Here is a 20,515-nt window from a genome sequence, read left to right as displayed (position 1 = left end):
CATTGAGTCACTTAAGATAAAGATATTTCCCTCAAGAGTTGGTAGAGGCTAAGAGTACATATTGGACTTACATTTAACAGGTGGCCAGAAGCATGACTCCAAATGAATGCTAATGTTGCTTACAGTTTGCAGGTGTGATGACTTTCTGACGTGTATAAGCAACGGTTTGCTTAAACGGTCCCCATATACATTTTAAAGTTAATACGTCAGTTGTACAAAGTATTTATAGCTTGTTCTGCTGCCCCAAGTGGCCACAATAAATCAATTATTACTGCTTTAAAGTGATGGTTTGAAGTAATTTCACCCTAGGGTCCTTTGCACCATGACCTCGAGCCAAACACCCCCCCAGAAGCTTTTTTCACCTGGGTCGAACATTGGGAGAGTTAGCTCAGAGTAGCGTTATCAGCTGAATAGCTTAGCGCAGGGGCTAATGGACCCACGTTTGTATCTCGTAAGTTACCCCACTAATGATACCAAATGTCTACAGTAGTACAAATAGGTTATGCACTCATAAAACTATGGATTGGAAAGTTTGTAAGTACACCAGAAGTTTATGAACACTTGCCTGCTCTCTTCTACTAGCTGCTGCTGCTAAGTGCAGTAAGACGAGTGCTTAGGGCCGTCTACAAATTACAACACCGAAAAGAGATATAACAAAAATATTTATTAATTTAATGATTAAATAAGGTAATGTCTCCAAACTTAGCTCAATTATTACTTCTCTCCTGCTAGTTATACTACAGCACTTACTTTAAAAAAAAAAAAATTAAATTAAAAAATATTTTTGTTGTATCTCTTTTTGGTGTTGTAATTTGTAGACGGCCCTAAGCACTCGTCTTACAGCAGCAACAACAACAGCAGAGCGCAGAAGCCAGCAGGCAAGTGTTATTTACATAAACTTCTGGTGTACTTACAAACTTTCCAATCCATCGTTTTATGAATGCATAACTTATTTGTACTACTGTAGATGTTTGGTATCATTTCGGGCAGTATTAGTGAGGTAACTTACGAGATACAAGCCTGGATCCATTAGCCCCTGCGCTAAGCTATTCAGCTGATAACACTAACTCTCCCAATGTTAGACCCAGGTGAAAAAAAGCTTCTGGGGGAGTGTTTGGCTCGAGGTCATGGTGCAAAGGACCCTAGGGTGAAATTACTCCGAATCATCACTTTAACAGGACATACCCATATGTGTTGGGGTACCACATTTTCCACAGTTAAATATAAAAAATGGACATGCTGATGGAGCATACCACATCCTGGCACTAACAGGGTGGTACTTTACTTCCCCGACAGTTCCAATGGAGTTTGCTCTGCTCTCAGTTTGTGTTAACCAACACGGTCTCACAGCAGTTCGTGAAATGGTCATGTAATTTTTTATCTATTGATTTGTGTACACAGACACGTTTATCTTGTTTTTTTCGTAGTGGTCAGCACGTAATTGGAAGCATCTATACGGAGGTTGTGTTAAGGAAAAGAACAACGGGGAAAGGAAACGTCACACGCAAGCCATGATCCCCGGTCTCTGGGGTGAAAGTCCTGTGTTGTTTAACCCATCCACCACCCCAACCAACCTCCCTGTGCGGATTTTCGGCATTTCATACTACTCGCTACTGTAGTCATGCTGTGATCACAAAAGATGCTTCCCATTGAAATACATTAGTTTAAAAAACGTGCTGACCACCACGAAAAACAAGATAAACGTGTCCGTGTACACGAATCAATAGATTAAATAACGTGACCATTTCACGAACTGCCGTGAGACTGGGTTGTGTTACAAATAGCCAGTGTGAGAGAATGTACATAGACAGTACCAAGCAAACAAAGTCCCAATCTTTGCTAAAAAAAATCCTTCCTGTGGTCCCCTCTCATTCTGAATAGCACATTACGGTTCAGATTTGTTCTGTGCTCGCTCAATAGTTTTGTCACTAATACACTTCCATACATCAATAGCAGTTGCTAAAGGAGAACAGAGAGCTTTTCATTGGCTTTTAATCCAGAGCTATCCAGTTTGTAGTGCTCGGATTGTTATCTCTTCTTTTGAATTCTGTCTTTGCACTGTTATTTGTTGTTTCTACCTATTAAGACATGAAAAACTGTTCCTTTTTTCATATTCACAGGAGCTCAGAACAAGATAGCAGGTAGGGGTTCAGTGGGTTGCCCAGGGCTGCTTCAACACAACAGATGGCTGTAGCTGAGACCGAATCTGTTACTGTTTGGTTCCAGGGTGTTCTCCTCAAGCACTGAACCACCCTGCCACCCAGTTCAGATTGTACTTGGTTGGAGGCCATTTTCTAAAGCAGATGGAAGATGGCTGTAATTTCATAGTCTTGTACGTTAGACAGCAAGCTGGTAGATCTGCCCGTGCAATTTGTTTTGATAGTATCCTGCTCATTTCCTTTGTGCTTACAAGTTATTAATCAAGTCCTTTCAAGGCAAATTTATTTAGAAAGCCCTTTACGAAAACAGAGCCGTTATAAAATACTGTACAGATGTACAGAGAACCAATAATTAAAGAGAGATACGAGAGAAGAAGAGGCAGAAATGAGAGAGGCAGACTTTCATTCTAATCGCGTTGCAAGTAAGAAACCTCACATCTCCATTGCTCAAATCTCCCTTTTTCTGTGCAATATTCATTTAGACAAAGCAGCGATTTAAATAGACTCATTTTAAGTCTGGCTGAGAGAGTCTACTTGAATGCCTGAGATGTAACATTTTAGCATCTCCATTACTTTTGGAATTATGTTGATTTTTATTTTTGAACAATTTTATTTGTGCATCCTCCGAGGATGTGGGAATAACAGGACAGTGATTAAATGCCCGTATAATCATGGCATCTTTGTTATTCATATCCATCTTTTCACAGCAGTCTAATCCACATGCATATTCAATGTGCCGCGGACAATCAGAGGTTCTGAGCACACACCATGCTCAGGTCCGCAGGGAGGTTGTTCCCTGCTTCCTCTCTGCTGTTTGTTGACAGCAGCCTGATGACAATTGGGATAGTGCTAAATTCGATCACAGAGCATAAAGTGGTGCTGCAAATGAAAACATGTTGTGCTCACATAAATTATACTTTTTTTTCCCATCACAATATTGCATCAGTATCTCACAAGGGAATACAATATTGTTGAAATGATGTCCCACTGATGCAAGCCGGTCATATTGCCTTGTGTATTTAATCATTGTAGATGTGAAATTCCTGATAAAATGTCTATAATGAAGATAGAAATTATATAAAACGGTCAACTAGAGTGCGAATATAATAAAAGTATATGAAGTGTGAATATAAACTGCTAAGATCTGAACAAGGTCCAGTGTGTATAAGCTCTTTAAATATGACAGGAAAGTGCTCAGCTGTTTATTATTTGGCAATCATCAGTACATGATGGATAACAAAAAAAGGCTTTGCTTTCACCTCAGTTGTCTTGCCCAAAACTTAAAAACTCCCCTTATTGAAAAACTATAAAAATTTTCAGTTGCTAAATATTACCCCTCTTTGGTCCCAAGATAAAGATACGTCAATCTTGGCCACTAAGTTCCTTAGGAAATGGAAAGAAGCGGTCTTATTTTCAGATGCTAAGATTTTAGCATTAGAGTTTTTTTTTTTTAAAGATATTCAATAAAAGAGAGTTTTGGAGTTTTAAAACCAAACTTATGTAGCTGTTGTTGTTTTTACTCCACTTACAATTCTGTGACCCTATTATCTTGTGGTTTGTCTTGTCACTTCAATGATAACGTTTGGTTCAGTACTTTTATTTAGAAATGTCTGTATTAGAGGTGCAACATGGTTTAGAGGCTGGCCAGACATGTGTTTGGTCCTTGTTGGATAATTGCCAAAGATTCAGCCGTGCTGTATCTTTGATCTGCAGCAAGATGGGTTGGTTGAATGAAGTGCAGACTCTTGCTGTAAGTTAGCTCTAGTTGCCTTTCTCTTTTTCTCTTTTCTGTGACTTGAGTTTTTGTGTTGCATGTCTTCTTTGACCTGAAAAGGTACAATGATGTTGTTAGAATAAATTTAAAAAAAAAAATTAATTCTGTAAAGCCAAAGTTTTAAACATGTCATTTCACCCACTGTTAAAGGCATATGCAGTGGAAGTTTAAGTTAATTGACTGGATATTTATTACAGTTGACTGTAGTAAGGCTCTTCTGCAGTCTTCAAATGATTCATCAACAGAGAGATGTATTTGTTTTGCCCACCTGGAAATGTTTAACATAAAACACCAACACTAAAAGCTACATGATTTGGACTTTTTAGAATTTTGGAATATAACCTCACCCATGTTGTCAGTCTTTTGAAAGACCTCAACCTTACCTAATAGCACATGAGACCTGCCCGCTCTCCCGTCGCTTGGGTAACATAACATCACAGTGAGTAAGCAAAATTGCGAAGGGGAATCCGCCATGTCTGCTTGCAGGTCACATTAATGACTCAGCTCCCTGCCTTCACAATCAGCTACTTTCAGTTCAACACTAATCTCAACGTCAGCAATGTTACTCTGTCGGCGTGAAGCACTTACAGTACAGCTGCCACGTTTTCAGCCACACTTACTTTCAAATTTGCAGACGCACACACACATTTTGCCTTCATGTGGCGGTAGCCTTTTAGTGCCTTCACAGTTTTGTATGATTGTTTGTAGGATTTTCTCTGTGAATAAGTGACTACCTACAGTTTGAATGGGCTTATGAAACAGTGGTAATGTTGGCAGTGTTTAAAAGCCCCCAATAACTGCCCCAAATCTTACATTTCATACTATTGCCAACAACACAGATTTAAAAGTTTGTCACCTTTGTATTTATGTAGCTCAGCTGACTTGTTCTAGTTCTAATAAACACATGCATGTTGGGCAGATCAGATAGCTATCCTATATGAAATATATATTAAAAAAGTTAAACATAATTCATCCAAGCATTCAAACGGATGCAAATCTGATTGTAGATGCATTTTGGCTAGATGTTAAAAATACATGCAACAAAAACAGCACTGAGCTGTAGCATTTATCTGATCCCTGATCTGTTTGACCGTTGAATGATCTGTGTGAGTGAGAGTGCAACGTGAAAGACAATACAACTTTGGTCTTGCTCCTAGTTCATAAAAGCAATTCATCCATGTGTTTGTGTTTGGATAGTTGTTAGCGAGCTAGCTGTTATTGCTAACCACTTATACTATAGCCTACTGCTAAAGTGCGAAAGTTATTCTTCTTCTTGTGTTTTTTTTAATCAGATAGCTTTAGATGCATTACCATCACCCTGTGGACTGGAGTAGAGCTGCCATTGATTTCCATGTGGCCTGGTATAACCGGATTGCAATTAGATCAGTGATCTGACTGATTGAAACGCATATATATGTATGTGTCTATTTTATATACATTCTATCTGGATACGAGATGCTTGAAATGACAAATGTAAATGGGGCCAAAATGGATGGCAATGGTGCTTCCTGGAAACGGTGGTAAACAGGTGCATTTTGTTTACAAAATGTTGATGCTAGCGATTGTGGATCAGCGGTAAACGGTCTCAGTCACTGCTTCACTGAGTTTTTATGTCCCAAACCATTTGGCAAATCTGAGCTCAATTTCCTGTGACTCCACTCACATTACAATCTGAATTGCTGGTATTCTGTAATCATATATTTTAAGACTCATCTACTGAAAAAAACACCCTGAAACAGCATCACTCATGTTCTCGTACTGCTAACTGCTCCCACCAGCCTTCATAAAAACATTGGCAACACAGTTGCCAACAGTAAAGTCATGCACAACGGGGATCCACCAGTGCAGGTTACATTTGGCAGACCTGTATCCTCCTCTCCACCCAAGCAGGTGATGCACCCCAGAGTGCAGTGCTCAAATAAACAGAATGTCTCAGAAGCTGCCTCATCATGGTACACCAGATGCACTAGAGCCAACAGATATAATGGTACAGGAGCAAGTTTGCCAGAAACCAATTGCAGTAATGTTATTTTCCTGCTGTTGTCATAAAATACAAACTGCAAACGGATCTGATCGCAGAACTCATTCTGAACGATGAAATGTGAGGGCAATGCAAATCTTGGGCTTACCGTAGGCTACAAGATCGGTGTATGTGTATATGTGCATGTATATATGTATATTTATTTATGTGTCTCTATATCTATTTTGCTGTAGCAAAGTGCCAATCAAAAATATGTATGTGTATCACTGATTGTTGTGTTCATCATATTAATTTTAAATTTAACATTTAGGATAAAGTTCCTTTTAGTGTTTAATGATTTTTACCTCTATCCAAAACAAAGCAATGAAGCCTTTGTCATGTCTACCGCTACATCTCCTCATTTCCCCGGCTTAATTGAAACCGGTGTGCCCTACGTGTGTTGCCTATTTCATTTCCAAAACCATAACAAACAAATCATTTACAAATGCTCTCTTTGTCCTGAAGCTAATTTAAAGGCACCAGCATCCCACCACACAGAAAATAGTTTCCCCTGGGAGTCTAGAGATATTGGAAGAAGTAAAGTCATCTACAGTATTTATTTGGTCTGCCCCCCCCCCCGCACATAGATTAAGCTTCAGCAGCCGCCTCTTGGCAATTAAATCTATCAGAGGGCAGCAGAGAGCGCTCTGTCAGAACTGTTCCAATAATTGCAATTTAAATGACTATGGATTCAAAAAACGTTGACAACACATAGCCAGTTGTTCTGTAACTTGGGACTTACTTTCTCCTGTCATAGCTCCTTGTGTGTTTTTCCTTTCGCCTCAGATAGACAGGAACCTGTCATTTGTCATTCTCTTTCTCTCTGTTTACAGACACATAGAGAACTGGACGGGATTGCAGACTCTGAGAGACGTCGATATGGAGCTCTACACTGGACTACAGAGGCTGTGAGTGTTGATTATCTGGAGGGGGGGGGAGGCCGATGATAGAGACACTTCACTGTATTGCAGTCCCACTGTGTTGCAGATATGGAAAAGGACAGTGGGACCTGTACCGCTGTTAATCCCTGTTTTCCATCAGGTTGCCTGCCTGTTAACTGCAGAGAGGCCAATGGTTTTCTCCTTGAGATGAGAGCAGTAATTTAGCTTCGAAACACAAGTGGCTGCCGATGTGGCGTCACCGGCAAGGCATCGGGATTTATTGTCCGATACTTTTCTGAATGTGACACAAACCCGGCTTATTCTCAGAGGAGATGACAAGGTGTTAGTCAGGCAGTGAAAGAGAGAAGAGGGAGTGAAGGGTGTGTTTCTGATCCTAACACAAGCTGATGTTTAAACAGGCTTTTAATTCTCGACAGTCACGCCGGTGGAACATCCTCTTCGCTTTGCTTAGCCACTGATCAAATAATGCTAAAAAGCAGCAGGGAAAATTGAATTAGGGGTCCCTGCTGTAGCGTTGTAATTTTTTTTCTCATCTCTTCACTTCTTAAAGCAATGTTACGCTCCTTTCCTTTGCCTTACACTATAAGGCCACATCCTTTACATTCCTCTCAGCCCGCCACTCCTCCCTCATCCGCTGCCGCCTGACCTCCTCTTCCTATTCATTTTTTTTTCTTTTTCTCTGCAGAGAACCGTATTCTCCTTTGCCCTCCAAAGTCAGAGCTGGCCTCTCCCCTGATCCCCTTGATCCCTCATCAGGGAGGCCAAGTGCAATATCTCCACAACTAAATTAGCATTTTTCTCATTACCACCAACTCTCTCCTGCTGCCTTGTCTGGGGACGCTGGCTCCTCCCTGGCTGGAGTTGGGCCTTCCTAGGGAAGGCTGTTAGCTTGTGTGATGCAGCCTTGTGGGGCGGTTCACAGTGTGGAGGGATGAGTGAGAAGAAGTCCCTAAGATACCTTCCATCACCTCATTTTACATTGTCCCTCATTCATCTTTATATGAATCAAATGAAAAAGGATGCAATAATTCATTAAAATAAACATTTGACTTATTGAATATTTTATAAACTGTACAGTTCATCTCCTGAATAAGACCTGACTGCATTCCTCAACTTTATTTTTTATATTCTATAAGGACTAGAGTAGCTTATCTTCACTGTTCTACAGATGGAACATTAAAAACCTTAAAAGACAAGCTTGGGGATATTGTATACTTTTGTTATCTACAAATTCCATGAAAAGACCAAAAGTCCATGTCTCAAATCTTTCTGACTTCACTGGCCTTTCTGCAGCACTCAACCCAAGGCCCATTGGTTCCTAATGGGGACATGCATCTTTGAAAATGGGTCACAAATGTATACTTTCATTTAAAAAAGATTAAATAATTTTGTAATACAGCTGGGCACTGCAATTTTGGGAAAAATATTTTTTAAAGAGGGGTAAATAGTGCATTTGTTTGGGACTATTTTCAGCTACGGACTAATACTTGTTGCACTAGTGAGTATGACGGTGTATGTGGGATTGAATCACAAACAAGTTTAGTGTGTGTGTATTTTCATGGCAATAAACATGTCACCCATTGCAACAATGTGGCTCATTGATTTTGAATAGCTGTTGGACATGTACATGTATATCACACTTTGGCTAAACAGCACATACTGTAGTTGTTAGTGGGATCAGTTCATTGCCACTTTTAGTCTTTTAATGGGAATTGTTGCAATAAAAAATATAGAATATAACCAAACTCATCCCTGTTGTTTTGGTGCATCAATGTGCCAACATGTGCTAAAATGTGTGCCTTTTATTTTCTACCCGTTCTCACTCCCAACTCGTAAAATACAGATGCTTGGTCAGTGGCGCTCAGCATCGGATACCAACACAAAAAAAACCGTTTGCTTCCGGGCAGAGCAGCAACTCGACCGCGGCGCTGTAAAATAACGTAGTATTAAGAGCGAGAATGGTAGCGAGTAGTATGAAAGCCGAAAATCCACATAAACCTAACTGTCCCTTTCTTGTGCCGCATGTCAGTTAATTGTATGTCCTCTACCAGAGCGTCGAGAAGTGATGCCAAAAGTCCCAACCAAGCGCGTCTAAATATGACGCTAAAGGAGACTTTTTGCATCGATAACAAACGCCAAAGGCATCTGACCAAGGCTTGCTTTTTGACGCAATGGGAGTGAGAATGTGTTGTTATTTAAAGCTGTTGGCAGTTAGCAATTTCATGCTCGAGTCAGTCGGCTTTTTTCTATCTGGCCAATATTTTACAGGGTAGTTCAAAAGCACCCTTCAAGTAAACACGTTTTGGTGAAGTGCTGTGGCCTTTCATTGGTTCTTTGTGGTTTGGAAAACTTAATAACACAAAGATCAAAAAGGTCCTGTTTTATGACTACTAAAATGTGTTTTGGTCCAGCCTCCAAATCTTTAAAACTTGTTTAAGAGCTCACATTAAATGCAGCAAGCATCACACTGTTTACGGAGATGATTGTCTTCAGTATAATTGTCATTACTGCTCGAAGGATAATAACCAAAGCTCAACAGTCATCCTTTCAAATTGTTGTGCTAATTTCTATGGAGTGAAGTAATGGTGAAGTTATTCTCGTTAGTATTCTGGGAAACCCATCAGAAAGTTTCCAAGGGCCCAAATACCCTCTCAAGGACCCTTAAAGAACTTTTGGGTGATGAAAGGCGACATCCCAGTCAAACACCACAGCGGTGTGATCAGACTTTTCGAAGGTAACAGCTGGATATAATCAGCACACTGCGTTATGAGGCGCTCACTGATGATGTCAATGACTTCTTTTGGAGAGAGACATCTGTGATTACAAGATTAGAAGTCATTACTATTGTAGCCCAGTCACCCGAACTGGGTCACTGGGAATTCCAGGACTCCTTGAGAGGATTCCACGGGGTCCCCAGCAAAATGAGGATTAGTTTAATGTTCACAGTTATTTCACTATACATACAACGCTGTGGAAATGTGTTAGAATGCATGCTCTAATCCGAGGTTTCACTCGCTTTACAGTAAAGAGACACAAGTTCACAAATCTTTCATCAAAAGGTTGTTCAAAGTGAATTTCCATTTCAGTGCCAGCTCTGCAGGGGTTACACATGCAGATCAAAGTAGAAATAATTGGAATAGACACAGATTTGTTACAGTGGACTGCTGCAGCAGATGTGAAAATATGTAAAAATAGCTTGAAATGCACTATAAGACCACCATTTTGTGCATTAAAAAACAGTTTATTTGCCGTTTTATTCAAATGCCAAAACATTTTCAAAAGGGGAAAAGACACATAATGAAACAAACTTGGACACCACTATGACTAAAATGTTAAAACGATTCAATATTTGTTTTTTAAAATGTGGGAAAAAACGAGCAAAATGTGGAGCAGAGAGGCACAATGAAATGCAGCAATAACAAGGAAGGGAAATGGCAAAATAAGTCAAACGGCCTTGATGCATGGTGATCATAACACTGGTGCTGTGTGCATGTGTTTGTATGTGCCCACACTGAGAAGAAAAGACATGTCTTTGTTTAGGTTGTTTCATCTGTATTTTATTATTTTCTCCCATTTCAGAACTATCATGAATTGCAACCTGAGGGTGATCCAGGCTCGAGCGTTCGCTCAGAATCCACACATACGCTACATGTGAGTAAATATTCTATCTTTGACAACCATGTTTCCCGTGCCTTCAAAACATGTGTTATGATCTTTAATGCTTGACAGCTTGTGGCATATGGCTATAGATGAGTTAGTGTTGAGCAGAAGATGATGCAGTTGATACAGAGTAGCTTCAGGATGATTGTGGCGCTGCCATTACTGCCGCAATAGCCGCACATCTTAAATGAAACCTTCATTATTTGCCTTGGATAATTGGATTCCTATTTGCCCCGGTTCTTTGTGCTTTGGTAGAGCAACATGCCAAAGATGCAGTTCCATTTAGTCTGCACTCACCAAATGGACAATTTGTCCAGGAGGCCGAGCATCAGAGAGCTGTGCGAAGAGCAAAGTAATTTCTTTAACAAAGGCTGATGTGTCACCGTATGACAGCCTGTTATTCTCCAATTTTCCAGGAGTAAACACGGTGAGGAACTCAGTCACAGTCTTTTTACCTGAACACATTGCCATTTGCAATTTGCAGTTGTCAGCTGAGAGGCAGTTTGGTCCTCTTTTCTTCTGTTAGACTTGAATGTGTGTGTGTATGTGTGTGTTTGTGTGTGTGTGTGTGTGTGTGTGTGTGTGTGTGTGTGTGTGTGTGTGTGTGTGTGTGTGTGTGTGTGTGTGATAGCAAGCAGCAGTTCATAATCTTGATGCTAAAGTAAAGAGGACTTAACCCGTTCTCACTCCCAACTCGTAAAATACGGACACTTGGTCAGTGTCTCTCAGCGTCGGATACAATGCAAAAAGCATCCTTCAGCGTGTGAATGGAAGACACCGGGCAGAGCAGCCGCTCTGTGGCGCTGTAAGATGACATAGTATTAAGAGCGACAATGGTAGCGAGTAGTATGAAAGCCCAAAATAGTTTGTTTGGGGTGGTAGATGGGTCAGACAACACAAGACTTTTACCCAGGAGACCGGAGTTAATGTCCTGTTCTTGTCCCACGTGTCACTGAATAAAGTCATTTTATAACCCCACCCATGATTTTTTCCTAAACCTAACATTCCCGTTGTTGTGCTGCGTGTCAGGTAAATGTACGTCCAGACCTATAGCGTCTAAAGTGACGCCAATAGTCCCGACCAAGCGCCTTTAGATAAAACGCGTTTAGATCTGACACTAAAGGAGACTTTAAGCATCAATAACAACGCCAAAGGCTCATGCCCAAGTGTCCGTATTTTAGGCGATGGGAGTGAGAATGTGTTGGATTTAGCACAGACAAATCTAGTCCGAGTCATTATCTTCACTATCTTAGTCACTATCTATGTGTTTAGACTTACACTAAGTATTGCTTGTCTCTTTATCTAGTTGGGTGACTGGTAGAGCTAATCGAGCTCATCAACATTTAATGAAAGTTATTTGAATCCCCCTTTCTCTTTAATTGTATCTCCAGAAGATGGATTAACTAACACAAGACTGCAAAGAAATACTTTGTAAAAGAGTGTAACCTCCTCATCTCTGCCTCCCTTAATCTTAGTAAAACGACATCATTGCTGTGCAGTGTTAGGGACTTAAAAAGAATCAAGATGTGCAAAAGATATAAAAAAAGATTAGGTGAGAGGGTGATGATGCATTTTTCCCTTTGTTGTAATGTTAAACAAAAGTGGGAATGTAAACAATTATAGCAAAACCAAAAGTAAAATATTTCCACAAAAGTGTTATTTTTTCTCTTTAACTAAAGATATATCATGTTATATGAAATTCTCTTTAGATTCAGGGAGACTGTCCTCGCTTGAAAAATGCCCACGTCAGTTGTTTGTTCAAGCAGCTGTTACGACGCATATTTACATTTTATAGTGGCGGTGCCCTCTCGCTGCTTTAGTAAGGTGATGAAGTATAAAAGTGCCAAATTCCACTTAAAGAGGCTGGTTGGGTTGGTGCATGGGTCAAACAAACTGGGATTTGTGTCACTTTAAAAAAATAAAAGTAAATGGTGAGTTTTTTCTTTACTTTACGGAACAAACTGAACTACGTCACGTGCAGAAGTGAAGTCACGTATATAGTAATGTATATAATCTTCATGATTTTAACCCTAACTTAATTAAGTAGTTTTGGTGCCTAAACCTAATAAAACTGCGAATGTGTCTTAACGTTAACGTGTTTAAAACCGTGACGCAAAACGCTCCTGTATGGACGCACAATGATCCTGTGGGTCGTATTTCCTGCCACTGCTAGGTTAATGTTAATGCTAAGTTATGAAACGCTTCTGTGGGTCGTATTAGAGGGAAAAAAACGACCTATATCGTTGTATGGATGGAGGACTTGTTGGATTCAGGCTAAGAATGTGATGAATGCTGTCCTACAAATAGAAACAAAAAGATAAATCAAGTGAGTTCACTTCATCTTCACTTCTCCCACATGGAGACATTTGAACTGTAACCAGTGAGAGGCCTAGCCCAGACCGTCCATGACCGGTTCCTTTCGTGGTCTCATTAATGCTGACAGACAGTTGCTAGGTGACACAGAGGATGATGATGTCAAAGCAGATTAATTATTATGCCTAAACTTAGCCTCAGAAGGCCGACCTCATTGATGTGTGTGTCAGAGAGGTCTGCTCAAAGCCCAGGCCATCCAATACTCAACTGGTTGCTCTTTTGAGGAGAATTAAAGCTGTTCTCATGATCACATGTTCAGACATGTTAAAGATAGAGTAATCTAGGGCAGTGACAATAGATTTTATTTTCCTCTTTTAACAAAAACCAAAGTTGAATAATACACTTCTAGAGACAATATATCAAGAGACATTTCTAAAAAAATATTGTTTTCTAAGAAGAATGCACATCTCACGTCAGTCTAACATTTATTTCCTTTGTAAAGAAGTACATAACATGTATTTTTTCTGCATTTTCTGCTTTCACTCTGTTTGCTGGAAACAGATAGGATGTAGTCGCCATCAGCGGTACAGTATGAACAGAAAATATTTAGGTGAATCATTGGTAAAAAATTAATTCTGATTGTAGGGAAAAGAAAAATACGCTCTATCGTGATACAGAAAAATCATGATATATATACGATTTTTGATTTTCTTTTCCCACCCCTATAATAAACCTTATGACTATAACTAACACCACTTCACACTTAACGCTCTCTTTTCAGATCATATTCTTCTACTGTGTTACATACCTTTTTACTTGACAATTGTACAGCAATTGTCCAATCACCGGTTAGCAACTGTAACTAGGCACAGCAGGTCTGTCATGTTGAAGCTGTGTACACGGGGCTGTAGTGAGAGAGATGCTCTTAATTCCTATTTGATGATATGAATTAGCTTCCAGACCATCAAAGCAAATATCAGTTTAGTGATCATTTGTGGTGACTGCAAATAATGTTAATAACTTAATAATGTGCATCATTGTAATGGTAAGTTAAACATCAGTGCTCTTTCATTTTCTCACCATCAGGCTAAGCGATACCTGCAGTGGATGTGATGGTGTCAGGTCATATGAACTCCTCATAAATGTGGACGTGTGTTCCCAAATTTATAGAAGGTTGACTGAGCCAATCAGGACCATGACTTTTTACTTATTTACTATAGCCAGAAATTGTGACTGGAGGGACTGGAAGTTGGAGGAAATGTAAAAAACAAAAACAAAAGGTCGACATGGTAACACCTCAATAATCAACCAAAACCAAGTAAAGCTTTTACATGAATTATTCAGACACAAATGTAAAAAACAACAAAATGCTGTGTAAAACACAGCACAGCACTGACAGCAGCCTCACAGATGTCAAAGTACAGTACACAGCTTACAAGCTTTACCAGATATTCTGGCTAAAACATCTGCCTGGTTCATTAGAAATTAACTCTGCCATATTTAATATCCTTTTTTGTAGCCTTGTTTATTTTCCTAACGGCTCTTGTCAAAGCATTAGTGGTGTAATTATGAGGTGACCTCTATGGGGCCACCTTATTTGAGCTCAAAATAAAGCTAATTAAGGTATACCCGTATGAGCTAATTACAGTTTACCTGTATAAGCTAATTGCAGTGTACCTGTAATCCTGAGGGAGTTCTGTGTTGTTATCAGCAGGATGTTGGTGCATAAAGGAGGTGCAGAGATTGAATCCATGCAGCAGCCAATATGTTGAATAAGCCTATATTCTGCAGATGGTGCTGTGCCGTAATTGCACTAACACTAAAGTAGCGCAAAGATTGAACATTAAACTTTATGGCTTTTTTCTAACCATGTATTTTGTATGTATAATGCAACTTTATACTTCTGAGTCATTCTTTTTTGGCTCTAACAAAAACAAATTCAATCTAAATAATAATAAAATCTAAACCTTTCTGAAAGACTGAAACTAAAATTAGCAAAACATACTATGAAAACTAACTGAAATAAAAATGAAATAAAATCTAATTAAAACTCAAAACTATTTTGACCTTGAGCTTCTGAGTGAGACACAGAAGCTCTGCTTTTCAAGACAACTCAGATGAGTTCCAGCTGAATGACATAAAGGTAAATGTACATTGTGCAAAGCTCCGGACAGTGATTAACTCTCCAGCACTAAATCGGTGTAACATACACTCATGACAAAAATATTTGAGCAGCATTCTGAATTAATGTGCTTGCAAGATGCAAACAGGAAATCAACATGTTATATTTACTGCTTGCTGATGCTTTTTTTGTGAATCATTTACAATTAGTGTGACAAGCTGAGATTTCAAGACCACAGGTACTACAAGCAGCCAGTGGTCAAAGGACCAATATGGGGGGGCGTTTGATCAGAATATAGCATTGAAAACCTGCTTAGAGATATAGGAAAAATTGGATAGGATAGAACAACACAATGTAATTTTACTAAATAAAACACATCACATTCATTATTAATTTCACTTATTTTTATTTTCAACAAATTGTGTATCCAAATATACACATTTTCTGTGGGCTCTTAAGGCAAAAATTTGGATAGTCATCATGGAAACATTAATAGGTCATGACTCATGTGACAAGGGCTGGGAAGATTTATTTTTCTCAGAACCGTTTAAAAATAAAGTGCAATACACTTAAAATAAATGTAATAAAACACTTTCCTCAAACTTCAACAAAGAAAACCTTGCTGTACACAGTTTTCAGAAAACAGGAAACAGAACAGAAATAAAGAAAAAGAATCTAATCTAGAAGTGTCAAAATGGCCCATTGAATTTTTAGGCGGGATTATGTGCCAGACTAATTCTTGGTCTAAAATTCACTGTGAGGTTGCCAGGAAAACAGTGGCGACTAAGCTGGAGCCCCAGAAACTATTTCCTGATATTTTAAACAGAAAAGCAAGATCAAAATGAGTTATATGGGTAAATGACAGATATTCGGTTCATGGATAATACCCTCCCAACGTTGTACATTCCATTCACCTCAGGTGGGGTTATTTGTTACATAAAGTGCAAAGACATATAATAAAATGGTCTAAATAATTCAAACCCATTGAAATATTAATACAGTTCTTCCTAAGTTAACATTCAAGTCATATCTAGTCATATAACCATTCTCTAAAGGCTCTGAGTTTACCCTGTTCATTTTTCCAAGAGTTTTTTTCATGATAGGGTGAGGGAAATGTTTGCTAAGTTAACCCATAAGTGCATACATATTTCTTTGGGGGTTTTGTCTTAAAACAGACCACTCATCAAGTTAATATATTAACATGTTTGTCTAAGTGGCGCCAGTGACTCAGCAGCAAGTCCCATCTCACCAGTTGTTGTGGTAAAACTGATGAAACAGCCTTGAACCTCTTTAGCACCATAAGGGGACATTAAAGGATCAGTAATATTTTGCACGTTCTTTGCAGAAAATGACCATACTCAGCGCCAGTAAGTCCACAATTACATCAATGGCTGGGGAGATGTGAAGCTGTCTTTTCTGTACTCCATATTTTATTTCATGCATGTCCAACCTCTGCTCCCTGGACTACCCCGAATGTGTGCCACCAAACTTTGCTCAGTTTTATTTGTACATTTGTGGAAGAACATACAGCTACGACAAGGAAAAATTGTTCGTTTGGCAGTTTCACATCTTAATTTCACACCACAAAAAATGTAATGAGACTGTTTTCCAGTTATAGCTCTTTGTTATCTGCAGGCATTTGTTTACGACTTTGAGAACGCCTTGGACCGCTGTTGAACGTTGCCATGTGAACACAAACCGACCATGGACAAATGCAACAACTGTATAATTTTAGCCCTTGAATGGAAATAAAACGAAAAAGCTACATGTGCGAAAACGCCCTTCATCTCCTTCAGAATGTGCTTTGAGATTACACACACACACACACACACACACACACACCTGGTGCCACAGAAGGTTTTGTGCTACATGCCCTGCATTGCTGCCATGCCAATGATCTAAAGGACATCATCTCGTGTATTGCTGCTATGGAGATTTATATTAGAGGAATAAATTGTGTTATCTCAGCATGGTGATGGGACTGTACTGGGTTAGCTTCATTATCATTTACATCATTAAATTTATTGCTCATTGTGGCCTGCTCTGTGTCGGTCTCTCCCACGCTCTCGCAGTTCTAAGCGTCTGAGGAGTGGTAATATGACCTTGCTCTGCTCGGTCAGGCAGGCAGAGCGGGCGTGCCATTGAAGAACGGTCCCACGATGCAGGATTGTGCATCAGCAGTTTAAAATGCAGCGCGTTCATCGAGGCTTTGGGTCGGGTCATGCAGCCACAAATACTTTTTTCCACAAATATTTCTTTCCTGTGATAACCGTATGTGTACTTGACCATTGACCTTTTATATAGCCCCACTCGCTTTACTGGGACTCGTGGCCTGCTTGTTGCTCGGACCATAATGGTCTGTATACCAAGACGCTGATTACTACATGTAATGATGATTTGAAAATGTAATGAAGAGTAATTTTTGAAGGTTTGAAATACAGAGTAGTACTGTTTTGAAAGTTGCCCTGAGATACGGTTTGTCCAGGATAAGTTCTCATCCGTAAAGCCTTTTCTCTCTTAAAAATGAAATATTAAGTACTTTCAGTAAATAATGTAAGTGACATACTCCCACACTCTCCTGTTACAGTCTTGATGTGGTCAGAATGAGCTCCTCCATGACATTCTGTGACAGCTGTAATTCTTTGCTGATCAACAGAGTATTTTTATTTATTATATCATTATTATTATTTATTCTCTCTGGTTCTTTTTTAACATGTAAAAGCAACACACACTTGCACATGTGTGTGTATGTGTATAGTACAGTATTTATATTTATATATTTATATATATATATATAGATAGATAGATAGATAGATAGATAGATAGATAGATAGATAGATAGAGGAAGGAGGGAGAGAGAGAGAGAGAATGTTAACAAATAGAAATGAACAATCAATATAATACTGCAAAATATACAAAATAAATGACGCCAACACTACAAATGTTAACTATTGTACAAACAAGGTGTAACGAGGAATAATTAACACCATTTCTAATGAATTCATGAATCTCATTGGAAAAAAGTAAAAATTATAATTCAAATTAAAGATTTTACTAAAGGCAACCCAACAACAAATATCAATTATTCACACACAAAAAGATAAATTAACAATTAATATTCAACTCTACTGAATCGCTAGTTGCCTTAAATTAGCTGTTCCCCTATGGGAGTTCTGCTACCAGTGCCGGCAGGTCACGCCAACCGTTATGCTAGCCGGAGCAGTTTGGTGACAATACAACATAACAGACATAACTCAATGCTGACTGCAGAGGATTCAAGAAGAGAATCTGGGCGACCAGCAAGTCAACTTAACACTGTACAAAGTGTGATGAGCCCTGCATGACAGTGATATCAATCTTCTCATCTAACTCTGTGCAAGAAAGACAATACGGGTATTTCCCAAATATAATACTTTTCCAAATATAATTTCCCAAATATAATATGTCTTATAATACTAAATATAATAAGACAATGGTGGACTGCTAGCTAGATGGAGACCTAGCCAGCGTAATTTTAGTCTCGCATTGCCAGACCTTCCTCCACAGCATTCTAGGATGAGAGAAAAACGTCCTCTGGTTTATTGGCATTTCTTTAAATGGAGCCACAGAGTCTCTGCAAAATAGCCTCAGGAAGGAACTTGTTTTAGTGGAACATGTGTACGTTCAAAGTAGTTTTAGTCGTGCAACAGAAAACTCCGATTGGACAGATAGTCTAGCTAGCTGTCTGGATTTACCCTGCAGAGATCTGAGGAGCAGTTAACCTGAACAATACCGGAAATGAAACGTCGTTGATATAGACTACCGTTATTTTAACAGTCACTTCCTGTTCTGCTGCTCCATTTGATCCCTCCTTGTTTCTGGGTGTGAAGACTCAGTATTCTAGCTCTCCTACTACAACATTCATCTCACATTTATCCTACACTCAAAGTACCAGGTGGAAATGTAGTCAATAAACAAAGACGCCACTACAAGCTCTTGTTCTTTCAACTCATTTCTGCCCCCGCTGGGTCCAGTTCTCCATTCGATGCTCCTGGCCGGCCAGGCGTCGTGCGCTGTGCTTGTCCCCGCCTGTGTCAACTTAAAGGTCAGCGTCTGGATGGTGAGGCAACTCCTCCCTTTATTCCAGTGCAGCCGAGGGAGAAGCACAATAAATCTGGAGGGAATGTTGTCACCAGGGAGTCGGAAAGGTCACTCCCCACAGGGAGAAGGAAGTGGAGAGACACACTCTCATTAAATCTTCCCAGCTACTTGTTTTATTTTATTTTATTTTTTTATTCCTAAATGTCATTTTCATACTCTGGCCAGTTGGCCAGCGAGCCTGAGACCACCTTTTAATTAGAAGTCTGATTATTCTCGGTTTACCGTGTCGAGGCTTTTAAACTCTCTGCTTTTTCTTTGGCATTCCTTTAAAAATAACTTCCTTTTCTCCTTCCTCCTCTGTGTGTTTTTGAAAGAGTTACTGGCTCAGGTCTTTAGGTAGCCTATTCACTTCAGGCAGTGGCTGCCTGGGAAATGAAACCGTTATCCAGATGACTGCTGCAGTCTCTAGTGTTCTGCCTGGCCCTTCCACCGGCACATAAAAATAGAGTTGTGATTTTAAAGGTGTAAATGAATGCTAAACCCTGATGTACTGTCTGTGTCAAGCATCTTACATTCACATTTGAGGCAGTTAGCTGACGCTCTATCCCAGAGAAAGCAGGAGGGGTCCAGTGTAATGCTGGAGGTCATTTTAACCAAACAGTGCTGTCTTGACTCATTGGCTGTTGATAGGACTGAAATCGAGACCTTTTTTATGAGACAGTTCTGCAGTCATAGCTTAGACAGGTCAATTGTTAAGTGTGTATTCACTGTTTTCTTTTACTTGGTTTCAAAGGCAAAAAAATCAATTGAAGAACAGCATAACCCTTCACTGTTGTATGAAACAAGTTGAGGTGGCAATAGCCCAGTAGTTAGAAAAGTGGACTAACCATTATGGAGAGCTGCTATTTGGAAACCCAAACAAACTGGTTAAATCTGTGAAAAAGTAATGAGACATATATTTCCTGTAACCTATGCAAGTGCTTCATTAGAGATGCTCCGTTGTACTGAGGAGCTCTTAGGGTGAGTGTATGTAACAGTATGAATATGAAACAGGATGCTGTTAAGAAACAGAATCCACTGAGCTAAAGTTTTCTGCAAAAAATAGTAATGTACCAGCTGTTTTACTCTCACTCTCACTGGGTATCAGGGAGAGTCTTTAATTTACAATATATGAATGTAAATGTGAACAAAGCCCTGTTATTATAAAACGACTTTTTTCGTATACGCATGTAGAGCTTTTAAAGCAAGGCCAAACCTCAGTCTAGTTTTAGCAGTTAGTTACATATCACACATTAATGTCTCTTTTTAAGATGGTAATTACAATTTCTGAAATCAAAATCTAATAGTGATTCATTAATGCCATCAAAGTAAATGTTAGGGAACTAAAATAGCTGAGGGATGTGATTAAAATACATCTACCTCTCCCAAAAGGAAAACATATCCCTCTGTCTTTGGATTTCTGAAAAGGAATACAGCAAGGATATT

General features: G+C 39.3%; 1 protein-coding gene across 2 annotated transcripts in view; it reads left to right on the top strand.

Moving 5' to 3' along the window:
- The window catches only part of ntrk3b (neurotrophic tyrosine kinase, receptor, type 3b), a 204,773-nt gene that overhangs the window by 30,970 nt on the left and 153,288 nt on the right, over positions 1-20,515 (top strand). For both annotated transcript variants that reach the window (XM_028586046.1, XM_028586038.1), the window contains exons 2-3: positions 6,787-6,861; positions 10,435-10,506. In XM_028586046.1, the coding sequence (XP_028441847.1) occupies positions 6,787-6,861; positions 10,435-10,506 (147 nt within the window). The remainder of the gene's footprint in view (positions 1-6,786; positions 6,862-10,434; positions 10,507-20,515) is intronic.

The sequence above is a fragment of the Perca flavescens genome, chromosome 1 (assembly GCF_004354835.1).
Source record: "Perca flavescens isolate YP-PL-M2 chromosome 1, PFLA_1.0, whole genome shotgun sequence".
Classification (NCBI taxonomy): domain Eukaryota; kingdom Metazoa; phylum Chordata; class Actinopteri; order Perciformes; family Percidae; genus Perca; species Perca flavescens.
Note: the sequence above shows the minus strand (reverse complement) of the source record. Positions and strands in the feature narration are given on the sequence as shown.